General features: G+C 38.8%; 1 protein-coding gene across 1 annotated transcript in view; it reads left to right on the top strand.

Moving 5' to 3' along the window:
• Positions 1-10316, top strand: part of cds2 (CDP-diacylglycerol synthase (phosphatidate cytidylyltransferase) 2) — a 30226-nt gene extending 19910 nt beyond the window's left edge. The window contains exons 10-13 of the mRNA XM_062049684.1: positions 881-1033; positions 4384-4503; positions 6159-6262; positions 9834-10316. Coding sequence (XP_061905668.1) covers positions 881-1033; positions 4384-4503; positions 6159-6262; positions 9834-9969 — 513 coding nt within the window. The 3' untranslated portion in view covers positions 9970-10316. The remainder of the gene's footprint in view (positions 1-880; positions 1034-4383; positions 4504-6158; positions 6263-9833) is intronic.
• The last annotated feature ends 2430 nt before the right edge of the window (positions 10317-12746 follow it).

The raw sequence follows: 12746 nt of genomic DNA, 5'->3' as shown, positions 1-12746 counted from the left end.
AGACCTCAAGGAAGTGTTTTAAATGTAGAAAAAAAAATCATAATACGACCCCTTTACATTTCATTATTTTTATTTCATTTATTTATTTATTAAGACAATATATACTATGCATAAAAACATAGATGCTTGTACCAGACTGTAGTTTAGTAGCTAATTTCCATCTGTAGTCCTAAGGGGGAGGCACAAAGTGCATGTTATAAAACTATTCAAATGCATCATCCAAATATCATACACACATACAGCAATCATAATGATATTATCTAAACAAATACATTACAATAGGTGCAGTCTTCATTGTGCATACAGTACAAGTCAATCACATTAAAAATCCCAATAATTCACTTAAAACACAAGTGCGTACATCCCTGGTTGTCTAAAAGCCATGTTTTTGCTTCTCTTGTGAAGGAAGTGAGTGAATTCAAGCTCAGCAGCTCAGATTGGAGCTTGTTCCACTGTTTCACAGCCTTTGACGTGAAAGCAGATTGGGCAAAGTCTGTCCTACATTTTGGGATACTCCACTGCCCTCTAGTAGTACCTGGTTTTACTTGTGGCTGTATCTGAGGTCCGATGGACAAAATCTTACAGACTTACAACATTCATCTATTGATACAACTTGGTTCAGTTGTGTTACGTTATAGTTTTTCAAATCGTGGGGTTACCAAAATAATCAAATCCATATTGTGCCAAGTTTTTAAAGATAATAGCAACCAATACAACAACAAGAATGACATTGGGAACAACACAAAATATTTTCCTCAAACAATGCTTGATTTCTTACTTCTATGACAAATCAACCCTCCAAACTGTCCGACTTGGATTCAGCATTGTCCCTTTTTTGTCGTCAGTTTCCCAACTATAATATTTTTGTTTTTCCTCACAGCTCTCCTATGTGATGGCAGGCTACCGCTACTTTGTATGCCCAGTGGAGTTCAACAACGATTCCAACAGTTTCCAGGTATACTGCGAGCCCTCTGAGCTTTTCCAGCTTCAGGATTACGCACTTCCCAGCGTCCTTGAGTCTGTCACTGGATGGGTGAGTTCTAGACACTTGCAAAACCAAAAAAATATAGTTTAAATTCACTACACACTAAAAATAATAATGATTGCCTTTTAAAGGGGAACTGCACTTTTATTGGAATTGGGCCTATAATTTACAATCCTTATGAGAGACAAAACCACATTTGTCTTTTTTTTAATGCATTCTAACTAAGGTTGCAACCATAGATGTCCGATAATATACGTCTGCCGATATTATCGTCCGATAAATGCGTTAAAATGTAATGTCGGAAATGATCGGTATCGATTTTTTTATTATCAGTATCGTTTTTTTTTTGTTTTTTTTTTAATTAAATCCACATAAAAAACACAAGATACACTTACAATTAGTGCACCAACCCAAAAAACCTCCCTCCCCCATTTACACTCATTCACACTCATTCACACTCATTCACACAAAAGGGTTGTTTCTTTCTGTTATTAATATTCTGGTTCCTACATTATATATCAATATATATCAATACAGTCTGCAAGGGATACAGTCCGTAAGCACACATGATTGTGCGTGCTGCTGCTCCACTAATAGTACTAACCTTTAACAGTTAATTTTACAAATTTTCATTAATTACTAGTTTCTATGTAACTGTTTTTATATTGTTTTACTTTATTTTTTATTCAAGAAAATGTTTTTAATTTATTTATCTTATTTTATTTGATTCATTTTTTTAAAAAGTACCTTATCTTCACCATACCTGGTTGTCCAAATTAGGCATAATAATGTGTTAATTCCACGACTGTATATATCGGTTGATATCGGTATCGGTTGATATCGGTATCGGTAATTAAAGAGTTGGACAATATCGGCATATCGGATATCGGCAAAAAGCCATTATCGGACATCCCTAGTTGCAACTTTAAAAGAAAGGAAAGACAAAGTGCTAAAAAATAAAACAATACATTTTTATATATTTAAAAAAAACAGTTAAAATCATCGTCATCATCGGCGGTCACTCGAAGCGAGTATGACGATCCTCCTGGTAGGGGGGTATCCCTTTATGGAGGATGCCTGTGCGTGACTTTGTTTAACGTGGCGAGACTGGTGCACAGACAGTCACTACACGATCCTTGACAGATCCGGGTCAGGATCCAGTGGCATGGAGTCCAAGACGACTGGGGACCCTTTTCTGCTGCAGCCTTCATCCGCCGTTGTGACGTACCATAGGGTTAGCAATCATCCTCCGCCTGTTCCACAGTTGAGGTCTTGGGTTGTTATTTCCCCATAACTGGGCCCACATGGACGTTGGGGGTGCCTTCTTCCGCCATCGCAGCCGTTGTGGTAGTTCTTAAATCTACCGTCTTCTGCCTGCTCCGCCGTTGAGGTCTTCACCGTATCCCTGGCTAGGGGGCAGTCAGGTACTAGGCCTTTGCCAAGGGCCACCTGGGGTAACAGTAGTAAAGGGGTTAACCTCCTAGTGCCCCAAGACCCCATAGAGGAGCCTCCACTGCCGGACGCACTTTAACGTCATGCCCAGGACACAGTTAAACACAGTTAAAATAGCAACAATGAAAACAAACAATAAAACGCAAAATCTAACTTCCTCAAAAAGAAAAGCATTTTGTGATGTTTAAAAAGCTGCACACTGGTATATTGACTATTGATTAACTCTTGGCAGTTTTAGCACTCTAATAGGCTCAATTTGTAGAATTCAATCCTTGATTAATAATTAAAATGTTGGCTATTTAATAGATTGTAAGTTTAATCTTATGATACCTCGTCATTGGTGCCTGTTTCTCTCTCTGTGTGTGTGTGTGTGTGTGTGTGTGTGTGTGTGTGTGTGTGTGTGTGTGTTCACGCGCGCAGACGCGGTTCACGTTTGTAAAAGTTCCTCTTTTTTTCGGCTTTGCAAATTCACAATTGATGTCCAGAAAGTTTAGCTGGGTGACTTTGGCTAAAATGAATGCTGATACTCTTACCGAGGTTGAGACCGCATCCTCCCTCCAGGCTTCCGACATCATGCCTCCGCTTTAAATGCTCGCGTATCAGAGATGCACTGTCATAAAAACAAGGTCTGCTTTGCAAAATGAGCAAGGTATTCATGTTTGTAACAAGAATAAGAGGAAATATCCTCCAATTTTTAAATGTTAGCACTGGCGTGTGGTAACAAAACTCCATTTACATTTCGTGACCTGAATATTAACAACCAAGTGTTTTTGATATTGTTATAATAAGTGCTAACGCAAATTGATCAGAGAGAGGCAACTTCCTTATGCTGCTGTATTGACACCATCAACTGGTGAGATGCTGTCTCCCCTCTTAGGTTGTGAAAGTTAATACTAGTTTGTAAATAATGTCTCTCACCTTGATAGTAAAATAATGTGGATATAAACTGAGAAGTTGGTAGACTTTGACTGCCAACTTAGACCCAGGGAGATGGCAAATAAGACACGCAAAAGTCGCTGGTTTGCACCCACCTTTTTTTTCTTTTAACATCTGCATTACACATTTCATAGACCAAATCATGCTTAAATTAAACAAAACACATACACATTACATGGTACTATGAGTGTGACTGTTACTACATTACCGGTACATATGTACTTACCGTATTTTTCGGACTATAAGTCGCAGTTTTTTTTCATAGTTTGGCCGGGGGGGCGACTTATACTCAGGAGCGACTTATGTGTGAAATTATTAACACATTACCGTAAAATATCAAATAATATTATTGAGCTCATTCACGCAAGAGACTAGACGTATAAGATTTCATGGGATTTAGCGATTAGGAGTGACAGATTGTTTGGTAAACGTATAGCATGTTCTATATGTTATAGTTATTTGAATGACTCTTACCATAATATGTTACGTTAACATACCAGGCACGTTCTCAGTTGGTTATTTATGCCTCATATAACGTACACTTATTCAGCCTGTTTTTCACTATTCTTTATTTATTTTAAATTGCCTTTCAAATGTCTATTCTTGGTGTTGGCTTTTATCAAATAAATTTCCCCAAAAAATGCGACTTATACTCCAGTGCGACTTACATATGTTTTTTCCCTTCTTTATTATGCATTTTCGGCCGGTGCGACTTATACTCCGGAAAATACGGTACATTGTGTATATAAAATGATTATGAGGTGTTTAGAGGTTATTCAGAGCACTTAATAGGAGGAATATAGCAACTCCCATAGGCTCCGTCGGAAGGGGACTTTTGCTCGCACAGATTTACTAGTTAGCATGTGCAAAAAAAAAAGAAAAATATATGTGTGCTTGTCTTACATAAGAATTGTGAATAATAGACACAATTCCAAAAAGTGCAGTTTCCCTTTAAGTATTATACAACTGATGATCACTACTTGCATCTAATCAACCACTTTCCCCTGCAGACCACAGTGCGTCTCTACCCCTTCCAGATCCACAGCATCGCTCTCTCCTCTTTCGCTTCAATCGTTGGGCCCTTTGGTGGCTTCTTTGCCAGTGGCTTCAAGAGGGCCTTCAAGATTAAGGTACATGTACACTTCACACAATGAAGAATGGACATGTTGCTACATTTTCTTTATTGGCTGTAGAGAAAATTAGAAGCTAATTGATCATTTCGAAGAGAGGGGACAATCTCTAAATGTTCTGAACTCCTGTGTTGATGCCCAGACAAGTTCCATTAATGGAGGTTTGCGTGAATGTCTTCTTGCTTAACTTCAACAACAAGAGTTTTGTCATAAATTACACTTGTTAACTCACAAAGTAGGACTTTTGTATTCATCCGATCATAGCAATGACACATGTTGGTCTGGGAATCGACTTCAGTTATTGAAGCAACTTGTTCCACATTGCAAAAGGTCAGTGTTCAAAAACAAGAAAAAAAAATACAAAAATTGGGGGCATTTTACTTGAACTAAGGAAAATTATCTACCAATAGAACAAGAACATTTGGCTTGTCAAGACTTTCCAAAACAAGTAAAATTAGCTAACCTCAATGAAACCAAAAATACCTTAAAATAAGTATATTCTCACTAATAACAAGTGCACTTTTCTTGGTAAAAAAAAAAGAGACCTTTTTGTTCAATATGTTGAAAAATATTCTTAAATGAAGTAAATGCTAGTGTCATTATCTTGACATAATGATATGCGCTCGGCATTACATTTCTTGAAACCAGCAAACTTATACTAAAAACTGGTTTATTTTCTTAATGGAAAGGCAACAAGGCAACCGCTTGTTACTCTCGGGGTCTCCTAGCCGCTCAGGCAAATCATATTGTCTAAAGATGCATTTTTCCATCGATAACACGACATCATCGCGCCAAGTGCGTGCTCTTTCAGTCAATTAGTGTGCATATATACAGCCCGGCCCCCGGCCAACATTTTTTTAATTGTAATTTTGAGGAATTTATCTGAATGTGCATGAACTATTTCTGTTCAAAATTGTTTGAAATGTCACATGTTAAATGTTTAAATATTAACTGTCAGTTTACTGTACTGTGCCAACTGTACTACTATATGAGTACCGGTACGTGTTTTCTATTGTTTCATTGAAAATAAAACAGCAAAGTCCATTTGGCTGTCATCTGTTTTAATTATGAGACACAATTGTATCAAAATCATGATTTTTTTTTCATGCTTGAAATAAGAAATTCTTACTTTGAAAAAGCAGTTTTATACTTGTGAGTGTTGATGACACAGTTGATATTCTAGTTTCCAGCATGTTTTACTCAATATAGGTCATAAAATCTCAGCTTCAAGCTGTAATATCTTACTGAGATAATTTAGGACCAAAACCCTTAAAACAATCAAAACAATCTAACATAAAATCTGCTTAGAGAGAAGAATTATCTTATTAGACAGAAAATAAGCAAATATCACCCTTATTTGAGATATTTCATCTTACTTAGATTTCAGTTTTTGCAGTGCAAGGCACCACAACCATGTGCATAATGGGGTTTAGGCTAATAGTCCATCATCACATTGTTCTAAACTTTGTCTTGTTGACCACACAGACAGTGTGTCCTTCTGACTACTCTAGTTGAGACTGGACTAACAGCGCCTATGCTGGTTGCAGCCCTGTAGTGCAGTCTAAGCAACAATCAGTTACAGAATTCCCTAAATGTTGATGATGCCCATCCCTAATGCAGTTGTAGTCTCCAGCCTTATGTCTTGTGTTTTCCAGGATTTTGCCAACACCATCCCAGGACACGGGGGCATTATGGATCGATTTGACTGCCAGTACCTCATGGCCACATTTGTGAATGTGTACATTGCTAGCTTTATCAGGTATATCCAACAAAAGTATTACTCTGACTTTACAGATTAGCATAGTCCAAACTTCATGTGTGACAAGAACATGACACCAATGCTAAAGTAGAAATCACTTTGTGTCGCTGTTCTTAGTTGTAGTAAGCAAGCGCATTTTGGACATTCTGGGCTTTCTAACTTTGGTAAAATTGTGTGAAAACTTAGTTAACGTGAATTTCCATCAATCCATCCATTTTCTACCGCTTGTAATTTAATAGTTTTAAATGTATTGTACAAATATAGTAATTTACACTCTGCTACATGCTTACCTTGCACACTTAAAGAGAGAACCACATCACACGACACAAATGTGCTTACAGACCAGTGATGTCCAAAGTGCAGCCCATTATCGGCATATCTAAAAATAAAATGCGTTCTTTACAAATGAAAAACAGTAGTAGCCCAATTTACGAACTTATTGGGTTCTTTGACCAAGCTTGTAACTCAAAACACTCGTATCTCAAATCAGTGACGCCCATTGAAATAAATTAATTATCATTTTAAACAGAGTTTGGCTCACCCAAAATCAGGAACCTCAGACGTCTTCTATTCAGCGGAATTGGCCAGTGATTCTAAAACTGTAGTGGTACGCGGGCTCCATCCAGTGGTCTGCCAAATAATCACTTATTTAAATACAGTATAAGGATGTTCCGATGCTGATGCGGCAATTTTTTGGCATATAGATATCGGAGAGTACTTGTAACTAAATCTCTGATAACATACAAATATGTATTTTGTAGGAAACAACATAAATAGAGTGCACACAAGCTAGTAAGTCTGTTAGCATTTTTTTAACATGTATTTGCAGATATAAGTTTAAGAAAATACATTCAAAGAACCTATCACTGAACTGCATCTACTCAGAGGTATATATGAACTACATGTTTGATGATTAAAAGTCCTTGAGCTTTAAGGGATTACAGTCACAATCTAAGCAGGTGTTTATTCAGCCTCTTCTTAAAGGTATGAATACTACTTGATGTAATGTCGCCAACAACCACAGGGGGAAGGCTGTTATTACAATAGCATTGTAATAGCAGAGTGGAGAAAGCTCCTGTCGAGACATTTGGTGTTTGACTTTGGGATTTCAAGGGTATGGCTTAGTAGTACCCTCCGGGTGATACACCCTGAGATATGGGCTGGGGGGTAGCAGTGCTCTAAGATCCGCAGGACAGCTGGTGGTGTGCATTTTCCTAATGGCAGTTGTTGCTGTAACTGCTCGTCAATGACACAGCTTGCTGATGGTGAACTGCTGTAGGGCAAAGTCCTCGTACACACCGATGCCTGAGAGTGGTTTGAGCGACATTCATCCAGGCTAGGCAAGAGTACTCCATAATGCTCCTGATCTGGCTCTTGTAGATGTTGTCTCTGCCTTTAGCGTCAAGCTTGTTGGCCAGCTTACGTAGCCCTCCAAGACGTTGACCAGCACGTTTGCAGATGTTGGACAGGTGGCTGGTCCACGTTAGTTTGGAGTCAATACGAAGACCCAGAACCTCTATCTGCTCACAGAGCCCTATTTTAGTGGCCCTGAAGAAGAGATCTGGGCGGGATGGATTCCTCTTCCTGGACAGGATTATAGCCTGGCACTTGTTGGGCTCAAAAGTGACCTTTTGGATGTTTAGTGATGCAGCTACCTCCAGTCCATCTAATGTTGTTGTAGGTACGAAGATAGTGGAGTCGTCCGCATACAGGAATACGGAAATTACCTCTTCTTTGCCTCTCTTCCGCGGAAATGGAAAACCCAAAGCATCAATGGAGGACTACGCTACCAAAGCACACATCATGACGGCGGTGTGGCAATATTACAGAATCGAGTAGCCAACAAGTCACACGGCAACATGCAATCGTTGCAATATTTCTGTGTTGAGGGGTGGGACACATGTAGGATGTTTAAATACAGGCAACTTAATGAAGCACTTGAAACCTGCCATGCAGACGCACACAATGAAGTCACTGCAGCTAAAGCTAGTGAGGCGGGACAAAACAACAAACCCTGACAGATTAATTCCAGTGGAAAAATACGTTTTTACGATAATCCCAACATGGAGTCTGCATAGGATAGGATAGGTCTTTATTGTCATTGCACAAGTACAACGGAACTATGTTTTCAGCACAAACCCGTTCAAGATTAGACAAACAAAACAAGAACGCTGATGGGTCGCCACGAGGCACCCCGTAGATGGTGGGAAAAAGGTAAAACGCTGGGGAAGAAGATGAGTAAAAAAAATACAATCTAGACTGGGCTCCTAAGGGGGCCTAGTCTGGAGTGGGAAAAAACCTCCATGCCATGCACACATAAACATGTTATATTTAATCACGAAAACTCGCAACAGGGGGTGGGGGGAAGTTGGGGCCTGGAGGTCGACTGCTGCTATGAAGCGCTGCCAGCCGTCCATCACCCTGAAGGGGATTCAAGCGGTGGTGAAGGCGTGCGGTGGGGGAGGTGGTGTGTGTGTGTGTGTATATGCCCATTGTCTTGGGTGTGTTACTGTAGTGTCCATAGGCCTGGGGCCGTTCTGCATGCAAGCAAAAGTTCGACTCCAGGTGTTGTTGAGGAGGGAGGGAGGTCAAAAGCGTCCATCATTGAGGTGTCCTCGGGGATGTTTTCAGAACAGCCTGCTCCTGTTGTTGCAGCGTCAAGGCCATTCGAGAGAGTCAAATCGTAGATTAGGATTTTTGTTTTTCCGCGAGCAGACATTACAATGGCTTGTCTGCTCTATTCGTCCATGCTGGCCCTCATATCCAATGTTTCCCTTTCAATCAGCTTTTCCATGATGTGACCCATCTTGCGATTCAGTTCAGAAATCACCCCTGTCAGGGGTATGGTATTTTTTTATTTATTATTTATTTTTTTTGTCATAAAGAAATACAATCATGTATGCTTATGGACTGTATCCCTGCAGACTGTATTGATCTATATTGATATATAATGTAGGAACCAGAAATATTAATAACAGAAAGGGGAGGGAGTTTTTTGGGGTTGGTGCACTAATTGTAAGTGTATCTTGTGTTTTTTATGTTGATTTAATAAATAAAAATAAAAACAAATATATATTTTTTTTTAAATTTTATTTCTTGTGCGGCCCGGTGGTTGGGGACCACTGATCTAAAGGATAGAAACCATTGCTAAGTTTTCTTGCAGTTTTACAGAATTTAAATGTAGGAAATGCCTTCCAAAGCATTTTAAAAATGGTCAAATCTCTTCAACTTCAAGGGTCGACGCTCCCTGAACCCCCCAAAAAAGCCCCATTGACCCATAGCTATTTTTCAATTCCTCTATTGTATTTTTACCCCGCTGGGATCCCCGCACAAATGTGCATGGCCAATTATGCAAATTAGGCAACGGCATCCATGTTGCGCCCCTCCCACAACTAATAATAGACTTCAGTCCAGTGGGACACCTTGGTCGCCCTGTGTAGACGTATATGACACCATAAATAAAAAAGCCCAACTCAGCAGTTGCTCGCTCGAGGGCATTCATCTTATTGTGACTTCTCTCTCCCTTCATGCAGAGATTGTGTGTGATTGACATGTCTGTGCTTCCTTGCAGAGGCCCCAACCCGAGCAAGGTGATCCAGCAGCTCCTGGCCCTCCGGGCCGACCAGCAGCTCTATATCTTCAACTCTCTGAAAGCTCACCTGACAGAGAAGGGCTTGCTGCCTGCACTGGAGGAGGCTGCCGCCTAGAGTGGTGAAGGGAGGCACCGGGAGACTCCTTGATGAGGGACAGAGTCCACACAAATGGCAGCCTCACGTCATTCCATTTCATTTGGTTAGGAGAGTCCTGTGTGTATTCTTACTCAATGTGAACCACGTTAGGGCAGCGTTCTCCCAGTCCAGTACTGTACTTCTTTCTATCTATTCCGATTAAGTGTTGGTCAGTTGTACATTTCAACCTATATATATTTATATAAATATATATATAGATATACATATATGCATATATGTATATACAGTACAGGCCAAAAGTTTGGACACACCTCATTCAATGCGTTTTCTTTATTTTCATGACTATTTACATTGTAGATTGTCACATCCAATCTATGAATGAACACATGTGGAGTTATGTACTTAACAAAAAAAGGTGAAATAACTGAAAACATGTTTTATATTCTAGTTTCTTCAAAATAGCCACCCTTTGCTCTGATTACTGCTTTGCACACTCTTGGCATTCTCTGGATGAGCTATGTAGTTTTAGGTAACTACCTTTTGAAGCTCATCCAGAGAATGCCAAGAGTGTGCAAAGCAGTAATAGGAGCAAAGGGTGGCTATTTTGAAGAAATTAGAATATATAATATACTTTTTTTGCACACTCCTGGCATTCTCTGGATGAGCTTCAAGGGGTAGTTTTGGGTAACTACCTCTTGAAGCTCATCCAGAGAATGCCTAACTACCTCTTGAAGCTCATCCAGAGAATGCCAGGATGTGTACTTTTTTGCACACTCTTGGCATTCTCTGGATAAGCTTCAAGAAGTAGTTTTAGGTAACTACCTCTTGAAGCTCATTCAGAGAATGCCAAGAGTGAGCAAAAAAAGTATATGTTCTAATTTCTTAAAAATAGCCACCCTTTGCTCTGATTACTAAGGAGTAGTTACCTAAAACTACCTCTTGAAGCTCATCAAGAGAATGCCAAGAGTGTGCGAAGCAGTAATAAGAGCAAAGGGTGGCTATTTTGAAGAAATTAGAATATGTAATATACTTTTTGCACACTCTTGGCATTCTCTGGATGAGCTTCAAAAGGTAGTTACCTCAAGCTACCTCTTGAAGCTCATCCAGAGAATGCTAAGTGTGTAAAAAAAGTATATTATATGTTCTAATTTCTTAAAAATAGTCACCCTTTGCTCTGATTACTAAGAGGTAGTTACCTAAAACTACCTCTTGAAGCTCATGGAGAGAATGCCAAGAGTGGGCAAAGCGGTAATCGGAGCAAAGGGAGGCTATTTTGAAGGAACTAGAATATAAAACATGTTTTTTAGTGTCACCTTTTTTTGTTAAGTACACGTGTGTTCATTCATAGTTTTGATGTGACAATCTACAATGTGAATAGTCATGAAAATAAAGAAAACGCATTAAAAGGAAGTGTCCAAACTTTTGACCTGTACTGTGTGTGTGTGTGTGTGTGTGTGTGTGTGTGTGTGTGTGTGTGTGTGTGTGTGTGTGTGTGTGTGTGTGTGTGTGTGTGTGTGTGTGTGTGTGTGTGTGTGTGTGTGTGTGTGTGTGTGTGTGTGTGTGTGTGTGTGTGTGTGTGTGTGTGTGTGTGTGTGTGTGTATATATATATATATATATATATATATATATATATATACATATATACACATACACATACACTACCGTTCAAAAGTTTGGGGTCACATTGAAATGTCCTTATTTTTGACGGAAAAGTACTTTAAACTAGTCTTAACTTTAAAGAAATACACTCTATACATTGCTAATGTGGTAAATGGCTATTCTAGCTGCAAATGTCTGGTTTTTGGTGCAATATCTACATAGGTGTATAGAGGCCCATTTCCAGCAACTATCACTCTAGTGTTCTAATGGTACAATGTGTTTGCTCATTGGCTCAGACGGCTAATTGATGATTAGAAAACCCTTGTGCAATCATGTTCACACATCTGAAAACAGTTTAGCTCGTTACAGAAGCTACAAAACTGACCTTCCTTTGAGCAGATTGAGTTTCTGGAGCATCACATTTGTGGGGTCAATTAAACGCTCAAAATGGCCAGAAAAAGAGAACTTTCATCTGAAACTCGACAGTCTATTCTTGTTCTTAGAAATGAAGGCTATTCCACAAAATTGTTTGGGTGACCCCAAACTTTTGAATGGTAGTGTACATATATGTATGTATGTATGTATGTATGTATGTATGTATGTATGTATGTATGTATGTATGTATGTATGTATGTATGTATGTATATATACCTACATACATATATATATATATATATATATATATATATATATATATATATATATATATATATATATATATATATATATATATATATATATATATATATATATATGTATATATATGTATATGTATATGTGTGTATATATACTCTTAAATGTGTGTACTGCCCTCAACTCACTCACTGTATTGTTACACCCTCTCTTCTAAGTGGTTTTGCTGTGATTTTTTTTTTTGTATTTAAGCAATTATTTGAACGATAGGGAAGTTCTTATCGACAGAATTGACCATCTGTCATATCCGTTTTTGTGTATTTAATTGAGGGATTTCATGCTTAACCACACCATTTTGTTACATTTCATGTTTGAAGCTGACGTTTATGTTAGAAGGTGAGGGCTGACACAGGGCACTAGCAACACTGGTATCGTCACTGACTCCTGCATAGTAACCATATTAAGATTATGTGTGTGCCGTGCAGGGATTATTATTATTATTATCTGTGAAGTCAGAAGCTTTCAAAGTTTTTCCGTTAATTTACGGTGAGATCAAACCGTT

Source organism: Entelurus aequoreus, linkage group LG06, assembly GCF_033978785.1.
Source record: "Entelurus aequoreus isolate RoL-2023_Sb linkage group LG06, RoL_Eaeq_v1.1, whole genome shotgun sequence".
In the NCBI taxonomy this organism is placed as follows: domain Eukaryota; kingdom Metazoa; phylum Chordata; class Actinopteri; order Syngnathiformes; family Syngnathidae; genus Entelurus; species Entelurus aequoreus.
This window is presented reverse-complemented; position numbering and strand designations above follow the sequence as displayed.